Below are 24,436 nucleotides of genomic sequence, written 5' to 3'. Positions count from 1 at the left end.
TCCATGGGGCCATACTCTCCCAAACACAAGATGTAAAAGGCAATCTGCAGTTTCGCAGCACACTACAATACAAAAAGTATTACAGCATACCGAACAGGAAAATACATATTCAATTCCTTTAAGTTAAAAAACAACAACAACAACAACATATCTATCATTATATCATGAATGTCTGAATACCTAAAATATAAGTGTACTGTCAATAAAACTGCTGTTTCTTTAGACTGATCCAAACTGCTACAAAGACTTACAGCTAATGGAATTTGGGAAATACAAAACCATGATAGTATAGACACTATGGGGGAGATCTCCTTCTCCTTGTTGCCCATAGCAACCAATCATATCCCAGATTTCATTATATCAGAGCTTGTTAGTACACGAAAGCTGAGCTGTGATTGGTTACTATGGCCAATAAAGAGACTCTGACTATAAGACAGCTGATAAATCTCCCCCAATGGTTTTCTATCACCCATACATACAGAGTAGAGTCAGTCCTGGTAAGATCTGTTACACCAATCAGGTTGTATTTTGTCTCTCAAGAGAAATCAACAGTATTTTAAAAGTCTTGAACCAAAGTGAAGCCGCCATTATACTGACTGCAATACATATAACTATAGCCCATAGAGTTGAATGGTGTCAGATACTGATCACATGACCAATGCCATGCATGCGGCCAGGGCAGGTGTGATGTCACCTGGGATACTGTTGCTAAGGAACGACAGAGAGAGATGTCTGCTGGACCGAGCCACAGCGCAAACATGGAGGACGAGGAGATTGTTGTGAGGAGGAAGAGGAAGAAGACAGGAGGGCGCATCTTGGACTCATCAGACGATGAGAAGACTTCGTTGAAGAGCCAAGGTAGGAAGAGGAGACGGGAAACCTTGGCCTCTGAGAAGACACCAAGATGCCCTCTGGACTCATCGGACGATGAGATGAAGACTTCAGTGAAGGGCCAGAGGAGGAAGAAGAGCTCTGAGAAGTCCAACGATGGAGAGGCCAAACAGATGAAGAAAGAAGTCGTGGCTGGCAAGAGGAAGGCCAAGAAGAGACACATTGTGGATTCTGCAGTGGAAAAGAAGCCACCAATCAACATCCACATGGAAGAAGATATGGCGGGGAGGAGGAGAGCCAAGAAGAGGAACATCCTGGATTCTGCAGTGGAAGAGAAGAAGCCACCAATCAAGATCCAGAAGAAAGAAGAAAAGAAAGAAGACCAGGCAGCCTCAGGTACACCCCTATATGTACACTTATATAGTTCTATGCATGGGACATATGGACTTTATCACGTATTCAGCACATTGAGTAACTCAAGTATAATGGGGGGGGGGTACTATGCTGAATGTTCCTGATTTTTTTCTGGTTTATAATGTACCATTGAATCCCAAAAATATCACAGCAAGTGTTACAGTAAAATAAACCAACAATAGGAGGGTATAAGGAAAAAGAAGGGTCTAGTATATCTAGTAATGTTCCCCAAATGTATTATATAGGGTGAGACACTGTGATTACTGTACTTTATCTTCTCTCTGCTTGTCTAATTTTAGGATTTTACCTGCACTAATAAACATGCCCCCAAAAGAGAAAAATGTTACATCGTATAATGCAAAATACCCAAAAGTATTTCCCATTGTTATTATGTGATGTATATATAGTACATGTGCTCCTAATGTTGGCAAATAAACCACTGAATGTTTGTCTCCCCACAGTTTAATAAATCACTGGAGTAGGTGAATGTACATTTTAAATTGTCTTGCATTCAGAGTGTGTCTTGTAGCAAACATCACAAACATGACAAACATCGTGGTAATATGTCTTCATTCACATTCTACGGTATTAAAACGGTGCAAGCCACCATGAGAGGCGGCAACAAACAACAGCTCTTACTGCATAAAGAAGCGGAGTATATCTTTAAGTTGAATACTCGCTACCCGAATGGTTTAAATTTTAAAAATGATTTATTATACCATACTACACATACTAATACTATTATACATTTATGACTCTTTTCTCTTTTTTATCCATTGTGTTTCCCACATGGCTATATCTACATTCTCATATTTATATCATATTTACATCATACGTTATGCATTTATATTGTTTCTAATTTTTACATGATTAATTTTTGTGTGTACGTATATCTATATTTATCTAATGTTCATTTCTATTTATGCTCATTACAAATTTCATTTATCTTCATTTCTTTTTCTTGCTTATATCTTGAATTATCATTCTTTTTTTCTTTTTTGGTCCGCTTCCTTTGTGTGAACTTGCTCTATATTGTTGCATTCTTCCAGTAACTAAGTATGTTGGGTTGCTTTTTCCACCTGTGCAGTAGGCTCTTTGGGCCTCCACTTGATAGGCTGCTTTTTGTTCTTAACCATGTGTTGTATCAGGTGTTCATTATACCAGGACTAAGCGCGCATGTGCGCAAAACGCGTCGGTGTTACCTTGCAGCATGTTTTAATTATGGATATGAAATAAAGCTTATAGATTTTAATTGCTACCGGAGTGCTGGAACCCCTACTTTTCTTCACTATGTCTGGTAGCACTGGCTTCACTGCTCACACACTCTGAGTGCAAGACAGCACAGAGTGTATTACGGCGCCTTGCCACTGCAGTAGCCATTTAGCCTACTTCTAACCCATTCCCAATTGGCCCTTACTTCCCTGAAGATTCCAGCAACCTGGAGGAAACACGTCGGTCAGTAAAGGACCTGCATTATTACTAAGGGCTTCATAGGGTCGGTACCAAGGGGTAGAACAGGGAAGGGGTCGCCCTTATTAGGGCCCCTCTCCACCCTGAGCACGCAGGGGTAGAATATACACTATACTCGGATAGGGCATAACAGGGTGAGGTGGTCCCTACTCCGGTAACGCTTTCCTACCCTGATGAAATTTCACCGGTGTTGACAACTCACTTGTGATATTGACTCAATTGTGATCATGTCCAGTTTTAGACAAAATGTGGCCCTGGGCAAAGTTGAAGGTGGGGCCCCAAATGCTAAAACATTGTAGCAGCAATTTAAGGTCCCCATACACTTTACTTTTTTTGTCAGCGGTTGGCGCACTGCTCGAGGTGGGGGGGATCTTCTGTGACCTTAAATAAGACCCCTCTGTGCCCAATATAGTAGGTAGGTCCCTCTGTGCCTCCATAGTACATATAGTCGGTATCCCTCTGTAGGTAATTCTCCTGGTAGTTACCTCCACCACCCAGTATGTAGTATTAACCAATATAGGAGGCATCTCACTGTAGGTTATACACCTGTTAGATAGCCCCCCCCCCCAGCACATAGCATCTCCACTGATAGTTACCTCCCCAGCACATAGCATCTCCCCTGATAGTTACCTCCCCAGCACATAGCTTCTCCACTGATAGTTACCCCCCCTCCCCCAGTACATAGCATCTCCACTGATAGTTACCTTCCCAGCAGATAGCATCTCCCCTGATAGTTACCTTCCCAGCACATAGCATCTCCCCTGATAGTTACCCCCCAGCACATAGCATCTCCACTGATAGTTACCCCCCAGCACATAGCATCTCCCGGGATAGTTACCCCCTAGCACATAGCATCTCCACTGATAATTAACCCCTCCCCAACACATAGCATCTCCACTGATAGTTACCCCCCAGCACATAGCATCTCCTAGGGCTGAAGCGATATGGGAAAAAAATAAAATCTCGTTTTCCCTTTTTCAATTAAGGGGTGTAGTAACAGTAGAAGCATAGAAGATGAGGGGTGTAGTAGTAGATAAGAGGAGTAGCAGTTTTGGTAGTAGTAGTATCAGGAGTGGGGGTAATAGTAGCAATGGTAGTGAGAGCAGTATTGGGGGTAGTAGTAGAGCAGTATTGGGGATAGTAGTAGAGCAGTATCAAGGTAGTAGTAGAGCAGTATTAGGAGTAGTATTGGGGGTAGTAGTAGAGCAGTATTAGGAGTAGTATTGGGATAGTAGTAGAGCAGTATTGGGGGTAGTAGTAGAGCAGTATTAGGAGTAGTATTGGGGATAGTAGTAGAGCAGTATTAGGAGTAGTATTGGGGGTAGTAGTAGGGCAGTATTAGGAGTAGTATTGGGGGTAGTAGTAGGGCAGTATTAGGAGTAGTATTGGGGGTAGTAGTAGGGCAGTATTAGGAGTAGTATTGGGGGTAGTAGTTGGGCAGTATTAGGAGTTGTATTGGGGGTAGTAGTAAAGCAGTATAGGATTAGTAGTAGAGCAGTATTAGGAGTAGTATTGGGATAGTAGTAGAGCAGTATTGGGGGTAGTAGTAGAGCAGGGGAGAGATATGGGGGTACTGTATCATACAGAATCCCCTCCGCATATACTGTTCACTAGGCCCTGAATGGGGGAGGGGATCCTGTGTGATTCAGCACCCACCTCCATCATGTACTGTGTACTGCTCAGGGGCTGGTGCCCATAGATACAGAGGGAGGAGGGGAGGACTGCATCACACAAGATCCCCTGCCCCCTTCTTGTATACTGTTCATGGGGAGGGGGTTACTGTTTTATAATGACCCCGGAGACTCCGCCCACCCGCGGCCGTAAGCACCGCCCCTTGGTCGCAAGTCCTGCCCTCAGCCTCCACAACCCTCTAAACCCCCCAACCCCCCCACCTCCTTTTCTTTACCTGGGCTTGCCGATCCTCCTCTAGGGCACAGTCAGCCCTGCAGTAGGGGTGGTCCCTCTTCTCCCTCTTCTTCTGCGGTCCTCACAGCTCAGCTCCTTGGTTGGTTAGTAGAGCAGGGGAGCTGTTTGTGCTGCTCAGCTTCCTGCTCCACTAATAAAGGAAGGAGCTAGGGGTCCCAGAGGGATGGGGGCCCTGGGCAAGTGCCCAGCTTGCCCCCCCCTAACGCCGGCCCTGATTGTGATATAGTAACATAGTAGTTGTCAATACCAAAAACAGCTGGTAGCACCAATACACCTATAGGCGGCTACATAAGGTCAATGTTTGTATGTTGGTCTTTATTGTGGGGTCAAAACCTTTTTATAGTGTTTATTAAAAGTTAGGGTTTAAATGTACATACACCTATTCCTGTGATTTAATCTTGGATTGTATGGGGTAATAGACATAGTTTCATAACTGAATCTGTGCACTGTGTTGCTTTCCCCCTTGCTTTTTTACTAAACTAAATCCACTGGGCCTGTCCCTTCCCCTGCAGTCCCTGTACACGGCCTCCCTCTTCAGCAGCTCCCAGGCCGGGAACAGGCATAGCTATCTTCCTGCCTGTCAGCTGGGGCCCCTCCACACAGTAAGTAAACCACCCAACGACAGGCAGGAAGATGCAGAGAGCAGCAGAAGGACCCCCTCCTCTCTCCTGACACCCCCTTCCCCTGCAGTGACCCCCTCCTGTATACAGCTCCGCAGTCGGTGAGGTGGGAGAGGGGCTGCAGGCTGCACGGTCCAGGCTGGAAGCAGAGAAAGTGGAAACTTCACAAGAGAACACCCCTGGAGTTTCCTGTCACGCATAAAAAGTAAGTGTGCGAATATCTGTGTAACATCAGTGTGGTGTGCATCCATGTCATCATTTGTCATTATTTGTGTGTTAGTACTATAGATGTATATATATATATATATATATATATATATATATATATATATACATGTATAATCAGCATGTGTTTGTATCTGTGTAATTTTTGTGTGTGTTTGTGTATTGGGGCATCTATTATGTATTTATGTCATGTGATTGGTATGTTAGCATATGTATATATATATATATATATATATATATATATATATACAGTATGTAATGTATACTGTGTGTGCATATTTGTGGGTATTATTGGTAACGGTGGTATTAGTATATATTGGATTTGTGTTGTAACAGTATGATGGTGGTAACTATCTCTTGGTGGGGGTCTCAGCAGTGAGGTCCCAAATGATCTAAACTTTTGTCATATCTGTGTGCCATTAAGTAATAAGCGATCCAACAGCATCCATCAGAGAAGATATGGGGAGGTTTATTCCAGCATCACACACAGTGCCAATGTGTCGACCCTATCGTCTATTGCCTATTTTTAAGCATGTTAAGCCTGGCTTGAAAAAGACCCAATAGGGTAGAAACATCGCCACTGTGTATGATGCTTGAATAAACCTCACCATAACTTCTCCACTGGATGCTGTTGGATTGCTTCTTACTTGATGTCATGTGGTCTCCATTCGGCATTGGAGACCCTCTGGCGTGCGTCCCACCTCTATTTCAGAGAAGGCATTTCTTTAGACTTTTGTGACTGATGCTGTTGGATGCTTTATGGTATGTAAATAGCCAAAGATGCACCAGCACCCTGGACAGCGGCTCACATTGGTTCCTACCAGCACCCACACCCACCAACTTCCTGCCCTGCCAGCCTGTCCTGGTCGCAGACAGCATTGCACCTCCAGCCACAAGGCCCCTACCCCATACACATAGTCCCCTGCCCGCTGCTGAGGAGCTACTGGCGTCCTCGCTACCTACTATGTCGTTTATGGACTTTTAAAGATTTTTCTCCAATAAAGATGTAAATTTTTAAATGGTGAGTGCCCTTATACTTCTACTACTCTATTTATGAAGATAATTTATACACCTATCCTATAAGTGAGCACCACCTCTCTAAGCACTAGTCTGTTGCAATCCATATCATCACCACATGTATTGGATACAGTAGTGCCCATTACTTTTTCTACAGACGTTGCATTGACCCAATCAGTGTTACATCCATTCTGTGGCTGGAAGTTCAGATATCCATGGATACAACCATTCCGGGTTGGTACTGTGTACAAGCCCAAATAGATCAGAATAGGGATTACACACAGTAGAGCTCCTAGTCCGATAAATAGCTTTAGAAGGTGATGTGTATTGTGTGTGAGATGCTGGGGGCAAAAGGAACATTAGGTTCGTCTAACCTGCTGATAGTTTCCTTTAAACAAACAGCAAAAATTACATGTGTGCTAATCTCTGATATCTATTTTTCCCCCTTGTAGGAGGACCCAGCAGTGTCCAACCAACTGGCAATGACAGCACCATCTCTAACACCATCCTACAGAGATTACGATTCCATCATGTGCTCGGCGAGGGAAACTACGGAATGGTCATGTTGGCACAAGACACCGTCACCAGCCAACAGTTCGCTGTCAAGATCATCAAGAAGCGAGTCCTGCTAGACGACATCGAGGAGGCGGATGTGATGGTGGAGCGCCGAGTCTTACAGCTGGCATCTGGGAGCCCCTTCCTAGTCCACGCAGACTTTGCATTCCAGACCAAGTTGTTTGTTCTATTTGGGCTGGAATACATGAGCTGCGGGGACTTTGACCAACTTTTGCGATCGGAGGGGCCGCTGAAGATCTCCAGTGCAAGATTCTACGCCGCTGAGCTCGTGTGTGGCATCCAATATCTCCACTCAAGAGGCGTCATCCACCGAGACCTCAAGCCCGAGAACATCCTGGTGGCTGAAACAGGGCACATCAAGATCACAGATTTCGGTCTCGCTCTGGAAAACATCTTCGCAGACCGAAAAGCCACCCAATACGCTGGGACCGCAGGCTACATGGCTCCCGAGGTAAGAGATCTTCCTATTGTCCACTAATTTGCTTCTATTACAGGGTATAGCAGGTGATGGTATACTGCTAGAATATGCCATCTCTGGGGGTCTGACCTCTGGCTTCACAAAAATTAGAAGACTGCCGGGGGCGCTGATGTAGTATTTGTCTCTTTTTTCCTACATAGCCATGTGACTAAGAACATCTCTATGCAAGACAAAACTCCAAAGGGGGGGTAATGCCACACTAATGTGAATAGTGTCGCTTTAGAATGCCTATAACTGAGGGTTACTGTGCAGGAGGAAAACATTCAGGGGCATTCAGTGCTGCACCAACGTTGCATCTCCCTGTTACAGTTTATGCGGCTCCCAGAGATCAGTCCCCCACCATTCTTAAAGTCATGGCACATCCTGGCGACATCCCACTTCAATAAACTCAAGATAATATCTGTTGTTTTCTTTATTGCAGATGCTGGCAAGGAAGGGATATGGCGCCGGAGCAGACTGGTATTCATTTGGTGTCATCATGAAGAAAATGATTACCGGAGGGCGTGACTACCATCCAACCCCCATCGATGACACCAGCTCCGGCGCCGAAGACTTCATCACACAGGTCAGTGTCTATCTGATCGGATCAGGTATGAATGGTTCAGACCATGCACGCACATCAAGCACTCCATTCATTCTTTATGGGGATAAGGAATATTACACTTAATGTGTCATTATGCAGAAGCCCATAGACAATGAATAGAGTGCTGGCTGCACATGCAAGACCCCTTTTAACCCTCTCTGTAGACAAATTATGTCAAATGAGAAAATTCTGAAGACTTTACAATTCATCAGAATTAAGGCTCAATCATCTCTATGCCATCCAGTAGACAATAGGATAGGCTGCCATTCACAAAGATAAGTGCTCTCTCTTATCTACACAGCCTCAAGAGTTATGGTCACTAAATAATATGTACATTTCTCATTCCAGCTCCTCCAGCAAGATCCTGCACAGCGCTTGGGAGCCAACCGAAACACCAGAGAACATCAATTTTTCCAGCCTATTGATTGGGTCAAGGTGGAAGCCCTCGAGATGACCCCACCACGCATCCCATCGAAACCATCTAAGCCTCAGCAGACCGAAAAGTTCTATCTGAAGACCATGGAGGTAAAAGAGGCCAGGACGTGTCGTCTGACATCGGAGGAACAGGCCATATTCCGGGGGTTTTCGTTTGTCACCTCGAAGACCTTTGGCCAGCTCTAAAGTCATCAGAGTGAGCTTAACCCCTGAGCACCTGGCAGAAGAGGATCCACAGACCGAAGACCATGAAGAGTGGACCCCCAATGACCATCAGTCATCAAGGACACCAACAAGACACCTGCAGGAAGGAAGCGGACACATGTGGAGAAGAACAACATGGCTGGACCCCTACACTGCACAACAAGCCAGTAGGTAAGCCACACTGGTAAGGTAAGTGGAAGCGCCAGCCCATCTGCGCTGTATAACTATAGGCATGTGTGAGATTTTTTTCACCGGTGAAAGGATTTCCTCACATCCATGACCGCACCAGCTCCTAGTGCGGTGTTGGATATGAGAGAAAAAGAAAAGATTAAGATTTTTTTAGCACATGTCTATAATAATTCCATCCTCATGGTACTATATACAGATTTATACTCTGTGTATAGTATAATATTATATACCGGTGATTGGATTTCCCTGGGTCAATGACAATGCTGTCATAGGTCTGGGGAAAGAGGTGAGAGATGGCCGGCTATTAAGGGGTGGAGGAGGCCGGATTTATTTATTTTTTTTTAATTCTAAATAAGACTTTAAAAAAATAAATAAATAAAGCGTATGCCAATTGTCATCAGGTTTTAGAATATCTTCAGTATCCACCACAGTCACTTACAGGAATCAAGAAGGAAGGGGACACCATGTCAAGAAGAAGAACAGGGAAGCATTAAGGTCATAGGCTTGCACTACACTACAGCTAAGTGGAAGCGTCAACTAATGGGTTTACTGCAAAATGATTATTCTTATTTGAATATAACTGTATGCTACTGAGAACCAATCCCTGAGCTGGGTACCTCACACTTTTCCATCCTCTGTCTCCTAACCTATCACCAGCTATAGTTTAGCACCTTCTAGAGGATTTCTACCAAATCCTACAGTCCCTGAGAGGTATGTATAGGGGGGAGGGGGGGAACTAGATTGGTGCACAATCCAGTCAGTGTGTTCCAGAGAGAGTATACAGAGAGTGTTCCTGCTGCAGTTTATTCTCCGCCACCACCCCAAGTCACTAAAAGGTCACTCACATCAAGTCTAGTCAACTAAAGTCACTACAGTCAGGTATCTCAGAGTATCCATAGACCTTATCATAAGTATTATCCACCAGCAACAAACTGTGATTTATAAAGTATTCCAAGTCTAAAAGTATTATTCTCAAGTTCCCAGCTCATCAAGGGATCTCAGTCAAATGTTACCTACATGGTATCTTTATGGAAACAAGGTCTGTTTATTGTGTACTGTGACATTAAGATGATTTTCTAGAGTAAAGTTTACAAGTGGTTACGTATATATTTGCTGGACTCTGTGGTTCCTCTACACCTGCACTACAGACTGTTCTATCATACATTGTGTGTCGGAACATCCAGGGGTGGGAACATACTGTATCACTCCTGGCCGCTGTGACAAGTGCCCCAGCAGTACACCAACATCTTGCCCCCAGCTAAACACCACCTGGCTCCCCTAGGTCCTGCAATGCAGTGTTAGAAAAACATGGCGACTTTCTTCCAGAGACAGAACCTCTCTCGTCTCCAGTTTGGGTGTAGATTTTGCAACTCTGGAAGAAAGTGGTCAGGTTTTTCTTACGTTGGATAACCCCTTTAAGTGCACTGCTGGGGGGCAATATTGAGGGGTTAAGTGCATAGCATAATATTAAGTGCAGCAGCTGTGTAGTCTATGGCCCTCAAATAATTTTATAAATGCCTGAATGGCCGTCGACAGGAGAAAGGTTCCCCACCCCTGGTCAATAACAACTGCAGAGCCTGGCTAAAAAACGCTTGCAGCCTTAATGTAAGTTACAGGCCCAGTGTGGTTGTGTGATAAGGACCCAGTGTGACATCAGTTTGGTAATTGTACAAATGTTCCTAATGTCATAGCCACATATACAGAACACTGTGACCATGCAATGTCACACAGGAAGGAGAAACCTATTACCGGTACTTATAGATGCTACATTTTACAGAAAGCAAAGCTTGGCCTGCACCCCCAAAGCCACATAAACTAAAATCTTTTTCCTTTTTTTAGAGAAAACAAACAATTGATTCTTAACAATTTCACCCACTATTGTTACTAAATTGTACGGGTGCAGTTTATTATATTCAATTTCCATGTATTGTATGATCCCACCTGCAGCACTTCTACCCTCAGGTGGGTCCCTACACTAACATCGTATATGTAGCACAAGACCCATGTGGTGTAAAAGTTTTATCACCTGTAATGTGCTTTTATATTCATAGTCATTCACTGTAGAGAAGCCCATAGTAACTAGATCAAATGAATAAAAAAGTTCAATAAATAAATAGCGTTAGTGTAGGGACCCATCTGAATGAGGTCGCCGTGACGTGGCAGATGGGCTCGCACAATGTGAGAAATTGTGCGCTAAGAACCTCACTCCTAAGAACGCTCACTCCTGATAATGGGGAAAAGGACCAGTGATCAGCTGATAAATCACCTAATGCTAATGTGCCCTCAATAACAATGCTTGGTGGGACGTCTAAAAGAAGCCTTAGTAGTGTCCTGTCACTGCAGGAATCCAGACAATCTCTTGATATTTATTGCACATACAGATACACACATCACAGAGAATTCAGCATCCACTGTATGTCTTGCAGTTATATTCTGGTACACTAGAGGGCACTGTTGTTGTTGCTGTCCATTCATATAAAAAAGTCTTTCAGGATACAGTCATTGATCGATTATTTTATACAACATGATCTGCAATACAACAGAACACAGAACAGGATAGTATTTTTACCTTTTAGTATCTGTATATGTATTTTTTGTGATTTACTTAGCACAGCGCATTCTATACTTAGGACATCACTTCTGAAGCCTCTCACTGTTTTGTACTTTTTCATTTTTTGTTGATGTAATTTTTCATTTGAAATTAGCAGAAAACAGTACTTTTACATAGTTATAAGAATATGCATACTAATCCAAGTTGGTTTGTTTTTTAATTTTGATTGACTGGCAGCACTAAGTAAGGGAAGACATGGCTCCTCTGCTGCCACCAATGGCTGTTTTGGGAACTGCAGGGCTTCAGAAGCTCTGGTCCTAGCAGTTACATATCACTGAATTAACTTTTTCCAGAATACCACTTTAATAAGGTGACAGTATGCAACAGCAGTAAATTGTGTTTTTTTTCTCTTCCCTCTAACACACCATTGTAAAGAAATATTTTTTGCTGTCATGTCCCTATAGGGCCGGGAACACCAAGAATAAAGGTAATTTTCTTACCTTCCTCCTCAGCACCACTGTCGATAAATCCTGTTTTATCATATGTAACTATGGTGCACTGGGGGCCGTACTACAGCCTTCGGAGCACAGATCTGCCCTGCCAGCTCACCCCTCAGATATCAAATATTGATGAGGAGGCAGTTGGCCGGGGGGGGGGGGGGGGGGGGGGGCTGGATGAGTGTCTGCTTTGTACATCTAAACACCTAACTTATATATTCATAAAAAACATGGGTTACCAAGAACAGCGCTGAGGTTAGTGGTAAGAAAGTCACCTTTATTCTTAGCATCCCCGGCCCAATAGGAACGTGACAGCTGGTTAAAGTCTCCCTTTAGTTTCCCTTTAATAATTGTTGGTGTTTAGCTGATCTGTGAAGGTCCGCCTCCTGAAATCCCTGGAAAAATGTTTTGGTGTTGGAAAATGCCTATGGTTATATATTACCCATGTTTTGGTCACTACAGGGAAAATGTCTACAAGTTTGGATTCATGTCCCAATTTCTCCCCAAATAGAGATGTTTTGAAATTTTAGGCAACATAACGTGGCTATTAGCAGGGCCGATTCTGGGGTCTGTGCCGCCTGAGGCAAACCTCAGGCCGCCGCCCCCCTCACTGGCACTCGAACCACCTCCCCCCCCCCGCGCGCGCGGGCCCGCAGCAAGCCCACCACCAACATACACTACCAGCCCCCACCTTCCTGGAACACCCAGGGGCCGCGGCCGCCGGAGCTCTTCAAGGCGAATCTGCCCCTTTAAAAGCAGGGGGCTCTGCTACCACTAGCTGTTCTAACCAGTCCACTGAGCTTCCGGACAGGTCACCTGAGGCACGCCGGCCCCGTAAGCTCACAGCTCCAGCCCTGCGTGCCGCACCTCTCTATTCTCCTGCTCGGTGGCATACATGTAACAGCTGACCGCACAGGACCGCGGTAGAGGTGCGGCGCGCGGGGCTGGAGCTGTGAGCTTACGGGGCCGGCGTGCATCAGGTGACCTGTCCGGAAGCTCAGTGGACTGGTTAGAACAGCTAGTGGTAGCGGAGCCCCCTGCTTTTAAAGGGGCAGATCCGCCTTAAAGAGCTCCAGTGGCCGCGGACCCTGGGTGTTCCAGGGAGGTGGGGGTGGTAGTGTATGTTCTGGAGGGGCCCGGCAGGCGGCCCTACAACTGATAATCTGGGCGGCCCAGCGGGCATTTGCCCGGTCCGCCAGATTATCAGCCGGGCATGCCGCCCCCTGCAGGTCTGCAAAATCTGCCGCCTGAGGCGGAATACTCATTCCGCCTCATGGCAGAAGCGGGCCTGGCTATTAGGGGAGATATGGGAGCACAGTTTCCACCATGATTGAAACATGTTGTTAAAGGGGTATTCCCCTCAAGAGCTAAAAAAAATGAAATGCTCACAAACTTAGCTGGTCTTACTTACCAATGCCAACTGAGTATTTTGAGCCACTACATTTCCCATCATGCATTGGTTCTCCCTGCTTTTGTACCTGCCCCCTTTGCTTTCTTTCTGCCCACTGCTGGTTATTACCTGGTGTTTACTGTGTAACAGAACATACACTGTTATCATAGGGGGCTGGTTGGCACGCAGTGATTATGGGGGTGACGGCACACATTTATGGGGGGGGGGTCATTAGCTTTAAAGGAAGATGTTCGCAAAGTTCATTATCTCCCCTGCAGCAGACCGTCGATGCTGTGAGTGACGGCGCCCGCTAGTCCTGCTCCAGCTCTGCTCCAGGCGGGGGAGAGATTCGGCAGCAGTGGGTGACATACAGAATGCTCTGCTGGCTGTGGAGTATCACTGCTCTGTGGAGGCTGAGTGACGGGGCCCGCTACTCCTGTTCCAGTCCTGCTCCGGGGGGAGATTTGGACAGCCGTGGGTGACATACGTGGAGGCTGAGTGACGTAGCTGGATCCCCGGGCACCGTCGCTCACAACCTCCACAGCCTGCTGCAGGAGAGATGATGAACTTTGCCCCCATGTAAGACCCAAGTAGAGGCGGGAGAAGGAGCTTGCCAGGTCACCGCACATAGGAACGGCGCGGCTTTCACTAGTGACCCGGCAAGCTCCTTCTCCCGTCGGTACTTGGGTCTTACATGGGGCAAAGTTCATCATCTCTCCTGCAGCAGGCTGTGGAGGTTGTGAGTGACGGCGCCCGGGGATCCGGCTCTGTCACTCAGCCTCCACGTATGTCACCCACGGCTGTCCGAATCCTTCCTGCACTTCTGTCATTATATTTCTACCACTTCATCATTATACTACTACCCCCTTCATCCTCCTGCACATGTATAGAAGAACATAGTGTCACCTATATAGAGATCACTGGTCATCACACATGGTATATTCTGTATACTGCACCATGCAGCTTTATATAAGAACATAGGGGAAGATTTATGAAAGGGTGTAAATATACAAACTGCCCACAACAACCAATCACAGCTCAGCTTTCAGCTCTGGTAGAATAAAAGAGGAGTTGTGGTGATCGGTTGCAGTGGGCAGTTTACACCAGGTGTATATTTACACCCTTTCATAAATCTCCCCCATAGTGTCCTCTATACAGGTCACTGGTCATCACACATGGTATATACGGTATACAGCACGATACACCTGTATATAAGAACATAGTGTCCTCTACTGTTATGGCCTATAGCTCTGCATTCTCACAGAGGATTTTCATTCTGCTGCGAGAATGTAGCCACTGCCTATTTACCTTATTAGCTCCTGGCCCTTAACAGATCATACCTATCTGCCTGTACTTCCACCTGCTTCTCTGGCTCCCGGCTCACTGATGGCCTTCTCAGCCAATCAGTGTTTACGGTGGGACAGTGCACTGATTGGCTGAGCAGGCCGTCAGTAAACCGGGTACCAGAGAAGCAGGAGGGATATATCCCACAGAGCTGGATATGTCCCCCTGCAGCCAGATAGCTCCCCCCATGTAGTCAAGAGGCCTCCTTCTATGTAGCCAGATACCTCCCTCTCTTGTAGTCAGATACCTCCCCCCATGTAGTCAGCTACCTCCCCCCATGTAGTCAGATACCTTTCCCCCATGTAGTCTGATACCTCCCCCCATGTAGTCAGATACCTCCCCATGTAGTCAGATACCTCCCCCCATGTAGTCAGATACCTCCCCCCATGTAGTCAGATACCTCCCCCCATGTAGTCAGATACCTCCCCCCATGTAGTCAGATACCTCCCCCCATGTAGTCAGATACCTCCCCCCATGTAGTCAGATACCTCCCCCCATGTAGTCAGATACCTCCCCCCATGTAGTCAGATACCTCCCCCTCATGTAGTCAGATACCTTCCCCTCATGTAGTCAGCTACCTCCACCATGTAGTCAGATACCTCCACCATGTAGCCAGATACCTTCCCCATGCAGTCAGATACATCCACCATGTAGTCAGATACCTCCCCATGTAGTCAGCTACCTCCCCATGTAGTCAGCTATCTCCACCATGCAGTCAGATACTTCCCCCATGTAGTCAGATACTTCCCCCATGTAGTCAGATACCTCCCCCATGTAGTCAGATACCTCCCCATGTAGTCAGATACCTCCACCATGTAGTCAAGAGGCCTCCTTCTATGTAGCCAGATATCTCGCCAATGTAGTCAAGAGGCCTTCTTCTATGTAGCCAGATACCTTCTACCCATGTAGCCGAATACCTCCCCCTATGTAGCCAGATACCTGCTCCCCATGTAGTCAAGGTACCTCCTTATATATAGCAAGATACCTCCCGCCATGTAGACAGATACCTCCCCATGTAGTCAGATACCTCCCTCATGTAGTCAGATAACTCCCCATGTAGTCAGATACCTCCCCATGTAGTCAGATAACTCCCCATGTAGCCAGATACCTCCCCCCATGAAGTCAGATACCTCTGCCCAGATAGCCAGATACCTCCCCCCATGTAGTCAGATACCTCCCCTATGTAGTCAGATAACTCTCCCATGTAGCCAGATACTTCCCCCATGTAGCCAGATACCTCCTCATGTAGCCAGATACCTCCCTCCATGTAGTCAGATACCTCTCTCATGTAGTCAGATACCTCCCCCCATGTAGTCAGTTACCTCCCCCCATGTAGTCAGATACCTCCCCCCATGTAGTCAGATACCTCCCCCCATGTAGTCAGATACCTCCCCATGTAGTCAGATACCTCCCCATATAGTCAGATACCTCCTCATGTGGCCAGATACCTCCCCCCATGTAGTCAGATACCCCCCATGTAGTCAGATAGCTCCCGCCATCTAGTCAGATACCTCCCCCATGTAATCAGATACCTCCACCATGTAGTCAGATACCTCCCCCATGTAGTCAGATACCTCCTCATGTAGTCAGATACCTCCCCCCATGTAGTCAGATACCTCCCCCCATGTAGTCAGATACCTCCCCCCATGTAGTCAGATACCTCTCCCCATGTAGTCAGATACCTCCCCCATGTAGTCTGATACTTCCACCATGTAGTCAGATACCTCCCCCATGTAGTCAGATACCTCCCCCCATGTAGTCAGATACCTCCCCCATGTAGTCAGATACCCCCCCCCATGTAGTCAGATACCTCCCCCCATGTAGTCAGATACCTCCCTCATGTAGTCAGATACCTCCTCATGTAGTCAGATACCTCCCCCCATGTAGTCAGATACCTCCCCCCATGTAGTCAGATACCTCCCCCCATGTAGTCAGATACCTCTCCCCATGTAGTCAGATACCTCCACCATGTAGTCAGATACCTCCCCCATGTAGTCTGATACTTCCACCATGTAGTCAGATACCTCCCCCATGTAGTCAGATACCTCCCCCCATGTAGTCAGATACCTCCCCCATGTAGTCAGATACCCCCCCCATGTAGTCAGATACCTCCCCCCATGTAGTCAGATACCTCCCTCATGTAGTCAGATACCTCCCTCATGTAGTCAGATACCTCTCTCATGTAGTCAGATACTTCCACCATGTAGTCAGATACTTCCGCCATTTAGTTAGATACTTCCACCATGTAGTCAGATACCTCCCCCATGTAGTCAGATACCTCCCCCCATGTAGTCAGATACCTCCTCATGTAGTCAGATACCTCTCCCCATGTAGTCAGATACCGCCCCCCATGTAGTCAGATACCGCCCCCCATGTAGTCAGATACCTCCCCCATGTAGTCAGATACCTCCCTCATGTAGTCAGATAACTCCCTCCATGTAGTTAGATACCTCCCCTATGTAGTCTGATACTTCCACCATGTAGTCAGATACCTCCCTCATGTAGTCTGATACCTCCCCCATGTAGTCAGATACCTCCCTCATGTAGTCAGATACCTCCCCCCATGTAGTCAGATACCTCCCCCATGTAGTCAGATACCTCCCCCATGTAGTCAGATACCTCCCCCCATGTAGTCAGATACCCCCCCATGTAGTCAGATACCTCCCCCCATGTAGTCAGATACCTCCCTCATGTAGTCAGATACCTCCCTCATGTAGTCAGATACCTCTCTCATGTAGTCAGATACTTTCACCATGTAGTCAGATACTTATACCTCCCCCATGTAGTCAGATACCTCCTCATGTAGTCAGATACCTCCCTCTCTTGTAGTCAGATACCTCCTCATGTAGTCAGATACCTCCCTCTCTTGTAGTCAGATACCTCCCCCATGTAGTCAGATACCTCTCCTATGTAGCCAGATAATAATATCCCCTTCTATGACCCCCCCCCCCCCATATAGTAATAATGCCCCCTGCCCTGCCCCCATAGTAATGTCCACCATTCTACTCCCTTCCCCTCCTGCCACAACATGCACACACACAAAAATTATACTCACCTAATCCGGGCATGGAGAGGGTCTTCCTCTCTTCTCCAGCCTCTGAGCCACGAGGAGATCAAGGTGAGCGTAAGGTCTGAGGGAGATAGAGGAGGTGAAGAGGGGAGAGGAAGAGAGAGGAGGTGAAGGGGGGAGAGGAGGTGAAGAGGGGAGAGGAAGAGAGAGGAGGTGAAGAGGGGAGAGGAAGAGAGAGGAGGTGAAGGGGGGAGAGGAAGAAAGAGAAGGGGGAGAGAGGGGGTGATGGGGGTAAGAGCAGGTGATGGGGGAGAGGAAGAGAGAGGAGGTGAAGGGGGATAGAGGAGGTGAAGAGGGGAGAGGAAGAGAGAGGAGGTGAAGGGGGGAGAGGAAGAAAGAGAAGGGGGAGAGAGGGGGTGATGGGGGTAAGAGCAGGTGATGCGGGTAAGAGGAGGTTGTGGAGGCACAGAGGAGGTGACAGAGGAGGTGATGGGGGTGACAGAGGAGGTGAAGGGGGTGAGAGGAGGTCAGAAGGTTATAGGGGTGACAGACGAGGTTATGGGGGTGACAGAGGAGGTGATGGGGGGGGGGACAGAGGAGGTGATGGGGGACCAGAGGAGGTGATGGGGGACCAGAGGAGGTGATGGGGGGGACAGAGGAGGTGATGGGGGGACAGAGGAGGTGATGGGGGTGAGAGAGGAGGTGATGGGGGGGACAGAGGAGGTGATGGGGGTGAGAGAGGAGGTAATGGGGGGGACAGAGGAGGTGATGGGGGGACAGAGGAGGTGATGGGGGTGAGAGAGGAGGTGATGGGGGGGACAGAGGAGGTGATGGGGGGGCAGAGGAAGTGATAGGGGGGGCAGAGGAAGTGAAGGGGGGGACAGAGGAAGTGAAGGGGGGGCAGAGGAGGTGATGGTGGACAGAGGAGGTGATGGGGGGGACAGAGGAGGTGATTTAGCATTGGGGATACAATTGGGGCAGGAGAATCCTATTGCGACATGAGAGCGGTCCGGCCAGCTGTCAGAGATGAGTCGTGGTGCGCGGGGTTACCCCGCCCCGGGCTCTTACAGGAGTGGGATGTGGACCAGAAAATGGAGCACCCCCCTGTGTCCACCGGCCGCCGCTGCTGTATCTACCTGGCGGCCCTGGACGCCGGGACTGCCCCATCTCCCAGTCCACATCCCACTCCTGTAAGAGCCCGGGGCGGGGTAACCCCGCGCACCACGACTCATCTCTGGCCCAGTTCTCTGACAGCTGGCCGGACCGCTCTCATGTCGCAATAGGATTCTCCTGCCCCGATTGTATCTCCGTCCCCGATGCTTAACCCACCACATCACCTCCTCTGTCACCCCCTCACTATCTTGCTGTCGATCTGGATGCCGCAGCTCCCGGATCCGGCAGCCGCAGGGGGACAGCGTGCCACAGACGCTGCTGGTCCTCTGCTCCCCCAGACTCTCTCCTTCTTTTCCCTGCAGCATCTCCAAGCCCTGTCCCCCACAGAAAGCTGCTGAGCTGCTGCTGGGGGAAAGAAGGAGAGAGCTGCGGCAGTGACAGTGACTGAATGATAGCAGTGTCCCGGCACCCAAAGTTTATTTTTTCCCCCTCCTGCATATCCCCTCAACCTGTGGCACGTGCCCCCTATGGTACGCGTACCGCAGGTTGAGAAACACTGCTCTATAGAGATCACTGGTCACCACACATGGTATATACTGTATACTGCACCATACACCTGTATATAAGAACATAGGGGGACATGTATGAAAAGGCGTAAATGCTTTTAGGCGCAGATGTATATTTGCAAAATATTTGCAAACGGTATATTTTTTCCGAATCTGCGCCACCTTCGCCAGTGGAGTGGAGAGAGGGGGGCGTTACCGGGAGGTTGGGGGGGGGGGGAGGGGTTCGCTCCCCTGAGGTCTGGAGCAGCGGCGACATTCGTAAGCCGGGGGTAAAAAACGTCCCCCATAGTGTTCTCTATACTGATCACTGGTCACCACACATGGTATATACTGTACACAGCTCCAAGCACCTGTATATAAGAACATAGTGTCCTCTATACAGATCACTGGTCACCACACATGGTATATACTGTATACAGCACAATACACCTGTATATAAGAACATAGTGTCCTCTATACAGATCACTGGTCACCACACATGGTATATACTGTATACTGCACAATACATCTGTATATAAGAACATAGTGTCCTCTATACAGATCACTGGTCACCACACATGGTATATACTGTATACAGCTCTATACACCTGTATATAAGAACATAGTGTCCTCTATACAGATCACTGGTCACCACACATGGTATATACTGTATACTGCACCATATACCTGTATATAAGAACATAGTGTCCTCTATACATATGACTGGTCACCACACATGGTATATACTGTATACTGCACCATATACCTGTATATAAGAACATAGTGTCCTCTATACAGATCACTGGTCACCACACATGGTATATACTGGATATAGCTCTATAAACCTGTATATAAGAACATAGTGTCCTCTAAACAGATGACTGGTCACCACACATGATATATACTGGATATAGCTGTATACACCTGTATAAAAGAGCTGCAGGCAGGCACCATTCCATGGCAGCACCTCCCATTACACATAGGTCCCGGCTCCCGGCAGCCTCCTCTCTCCCCCCAGGCTCTCTAGCTGCAGGAGTGTCCTCCCTGCCAGGCCCTGGAGCTGGGAGGAGAGAGCGGCCTCTAGTGGCTGCAGGGTGAATATATTGGAGCTGGGAGGAGAGAGCGGCCTCTAGTGGCTGCAGAGAGAATATACTGGAGCTGGGAGGAGAGAGCGGCCTCTAGTGGCTGCAGGGAGAATATACTGGAGCTGGGAGGAGAGAGCGGCCTCTAGTGGCTGCAGGGAGAAAATACTGGAGCTGGGAGGAGAGAGCGGCCTCTAGTGGCTGCAGTGAGAATATACTGAAGCTGGGAGGAGAGAGCGGCCTCTAGTGGCTGCAGGGAGAAAATACTGGAGCTGGGAGGAGAGAGCGGCCTCTAGTGGCTGCAGGGAGAATATACTGGAGCTGGGAGGAGAGAGCGGCCTCTAGTGGCTGCAGGGAGAATATACAGCCTCCAGCCAAAACTGCCACAGCACATTGCTCATATCTATAAGCCTGAGCTTCTATTCCTAGGGGCGGGGCGTGCCGTCACGGGGGGCGGGGCTTTTATGGCACACTAGAGCACAGAGTGATGTATGTGTGGATTATATAGAGGGGCAGTATACAGTGTTATCATGCACAGGAGATTATCTGTCATATTCACTATTAGTGCTGACACTGTCTCCACATTACACTTATACTTGTCTCTCCTGTACATGGTGCCATCACTGGTTATTGTGGCCCCTCCCCTACACATGATGACATCACTGGTTATTGTGGCCCCTCCCCCGCACATGATGACATCACACATGGCTCCTGTATAGGTCATGATGACATCACACACAGTATATAAGCAGCTGCAGAGCTCTAGAATTTACCCTTGAGGGCTGGAGCAGTTGGTGCAGGTAAGTCTGCTGTGTCCTCCCTACTCTTCTATAATAATAGGATGAAACTATCGCTAGAATATCCTCATCCCTACAAGTATATACTATATTATATACGATGTAATTACTCCTCTATCCTGAACCTTACAGGTATATACTATATTATATATGATGTAATTACTCCTCTATCCTGAACCTTACAGTTATATACTATATTATATACAATGTAATTACCCCTCTATCCTGATCCCTACAGGTATATACTATATTATATATGATGGGAAAACCCCTCTATCCTGATCCCTACAGGTATATACTATATTATATATGATAGGATTACTCCTCTATCCTGATCCCTACAGGTATATACTATATTATATATGGTAGGATTACCAATCTATCCTGATCCCTACAGGTATATACTATATTATATATGATGGGAAAACCCCTCTATCCTGATCCCTATAGGTATATACTATATTATATATGATGGGAAAACCCCTCTTTCCTGATCCCTACAGGTATATACTATATTGGGTGAGGTGGGAATCCCCCTTTGCTATAAATGTACAATGTGTCTGATAAGGCCATATTTTGTGAGCTCCCCCTGGTGGACGTTCCGGGATAAACAATAAATATACAATTCAGGGCGATACACAATGCAGCAGCCCCGTAAAAGTTAATGCCATTTTGATGATCTAATTTCTGGTACATTACTTTTGGGGCAGCCAACTTTCTGAGCTGTTTTTACCAGGATTTAGTGATATGCTTTATTGTAAGCCTTATAGACACAATAGGCTGGAGCAGCCCCTATTCACATTAGTAGGATAGTTTACTAGGCATGTTCTGTGGCCTGTGCAGAGATTATTGTATAGGGAGGGGGAGGCTGATCTATGACATCTTTGCCTTTGGCTCTCCAGCCATGATGGGGATTTTGCAACAGCTTGAGGACCACAAGTTCCCCATCCCTGGTATAGATAAAGGAGTTGTGGTAATAGATTTAGTCATGTTTTTAAGTGCCGGTAGTTAAAGGGGTTATCCAGGATTAGAAGACTTCCTGCAATAACAGTGCTACCTCTGTCCTCAGGTTGTGTGTGGTATTACAATTCAGCTCCATTTACTTTAATAGAACTGACCTGCAATACCACATACAAACTGAGGACAAGATTCGTGCCGTCTCTGGAAGAAAAAGTAATGTTTTTCTAACGCTGGATAACCCCTTTAAAAACAGATCTAAAATATGAGAATTTCCCATTGCTCCCATATCCACTACTGTCTGATGTTCATTTTTGCCATCTGTAAATCTGTTAATTCCTGACTGTTCTTCTTTATTTGTAGGAGAGAAAAACAGAAAACAGAGCAAACAGAAAAGGTTTTGTTGGCGGTACAGGAGGTGGTGTTGGCGGTACAGGAGGTGGTGTTGGCGGTACAGGAGGTGGTGTTGGTGGTACAGGAGGTGGTGTTGGTGGTGGAGAAGGTAGTGTTGTTGGAGGAGGAGATGGCAGGGGTGGTGGTGGAGGATGTGATGGCGTTGATGGAGGATGTGGTGGTGGTGGTGGACGACTTTGTGGTGGGGGGAGTGGTGGTGAGGGTGGTGCGGGAGGTGTTGGTGCAGGTGGTAATAGTGGTGAGGCGGGTGATAGTGGAGAGGGTGGTGATGCTGGTGGAGGTGTTGGTGATGGTAGTGGATGAAATGGTGGTGATGGAGGCAGTGATTGTGATGGGAGAGGTGATGGAGGAGGGGTTACTGCTGGAGGAGGTGGTGGTTGTGGAGGATGAGGTGGTGGAGGAGGTGGTGATCGTGGAGGAGGTGGTGGAGGAGAAGGAGGAGGGGGTGGTGGTGGAGGATGAGGTGTTGGAGGAGAGGGTAGTGGAGGAGGGGATAGTGGAGGAGGTGGTAGAGGAGGAGGTGAGGAGGGGGTGGTGGAGGAGGGTGTCGAGGTGGTTGATGAGGTGCTGGAGGAGGGGGTGTTGTGGAGGAGGAGGGGATGAAGGTGATGGATGAGTGGGGTGGTGGATGAGTGGAGTGGTGGGGATGGGGAGGGGGTGGTGGAGGAGGAGGTGGTGGTGGTAGAGGAGGAAGTGAGAAGGGGGTGGTGGAGGTGGGTATCGAGGTGGTTGATGAAGGGAGGGGGTGGTGCAGGAGGGGGTGGTGGAGAAGGGGAGGGGGTGGTGGAGAAGAGGGGGGGGGATGGGGAGGGGGTGGTGAGGGGGGGGGGGTGGTGGAGAAGGGGGGGTAGGTGGTGGAGGAGGGGGTGGTGGGGATGGGGAGGGGGGGGGTGGAGAAGGGGGGTAGGTGGTGGAGGAGGGGGTGGTGGGGATGGGAAGGGGGTGGTGGAGAAGGGGGAGAGGTGGTGGAGAAGGGGGGGAGAGGTGGTGGAGAAGGGGGGGAGAGGTGGTGGAGAAGGGGGGGAGAGGTGGTGGAAAAGGGGGGGAGGTGGTGGAGAAGGGGGCGGAGGTGGTGGAGTAGGGGGCGGAGGTGGTGGAGTAGGGGGGGGGGGAGGTGGTGAAGAAGGGGGGTAGGTGGTGGAGAAGGGGGGTAGGTGGTGGAGGAGGGGGTGGTGGAGAAGGGGGGGAGGTGGTGGAGAGGGGGGGGAGGTGGTGGAGAAGGGGGGGAGGTGGTGGAGAAGGGGGGGAGAGGTGGTGGAGAAGGGGGGGAGAGGTGGTGGAGAAGGGGGGGAGGTGGTGGAGAAGGGGGGTAGGTGGTGGAGGAGGGGGTGGTGGAGAAGGGGGGGAGGTGGTGGAGAAGGGGGGGAGGTGGTGGAGAAGGGGGGGAGAGGTGGTGGAGAAGGGGGGGAGAGGTGGTGGAGAAGGGGGGGAGGTGGTGAAGAAGGGGGGGAGAGGTGGTGGAAAAGGGGGGGAGGTGGTGGAGAAGGGGGGGGAGAGGTGGTGGAGAAGGGGGGGAGAGGTGGTGGAGAAGGGGGGGGGTGGTGGAGAAGGGGGGGAGAGGTGGTGGAGAAGGGGGGGGGAGGTGGTGAAGAAGATGCATTTACTGAGGGTGATTTCTGCAAGCAACAGTAGTTTATTCAAGCGTGAAAGGTGTGGCCAGCTTGGACATGCGATATGGAAGCCTCTCAATCGCCCACACTCATGCGAAAAAGGCTGCCGAGGTGTTCACAACAAGTGAATCCGTGGATTTACTTAATTTGGAGCTTAA

General features: G+C 48.2%; 1 protein-coding gene across 1 annotated transcript; it reads left to right on the top strand.

The window, feature by feature from the left end:
• The first annotated feature begins 419 nt into the window (after positions 1-419).
• LOC138771827 (protein kinase C delta type-like) lies at positions 420-8,761 on the top strand. Its single transcript, XM_069951833.1, has 4 exons — positions 420-1,227; positions 6,956-7,530; positions 7,979-8,122; positions 8,489-8,761. Exons 1-4 carry the CDS (start codon positions 729-731, stop codon positions 8,759-8,761), a joined length of 1,491 nt encoding a protein of 496 aa, XP_069807934.1. The 5' UTR covers positions 420-728.
• Positions 8,762-24,436: the final 15,675 nt, after the last annotated feature.

This window comes from Dendropsophus ebraccatus, chromosome 14 (genome assembly GCF_027789765.1).
Source record: "Dendropsophus ebraccatus isolate aDenEbr1 chromosome 14, aDenEbr1.pat, whole genome shotgun sequence".
Taxonomy (NCBI): Eukaryota; Metazoa; Chordata; class Amphibia; order Anura; family Hylidae; genus Dendropsophus; species Dendropsophus ebraccatus.
The sequence above is the reverse complement of the archived record's forward strand: the minus strand, read 5'-3'. Positions and strand labels throughout refer to the sequence as shown.

Excerpts from the sequence above, each read along its gene's own strand:
- LOC138771827 (XM_069951833.1), top strand. The coding sequence starts at position 729 with ATGTCTGCTGGACCGAGCCACAGCGCAAACATGGAGGACGAGGAGATT. Across the intron at positions 1,228-6,955 it reads AGAAGACCAGGCAGCCTCAG|GAGGACCCAGCAGTGTCCAA; the intron begins GTACACCCCTAT and ends TCCCCCTTGTAG. Across the intron at positions 7,531-7,978 it reads CAGGCTACATGGCTCCCGAG|ATGCTGGCAAGGAAGGGATA; the intron begins GTAAGAGATCTT and ends TCTTTATTGCAG.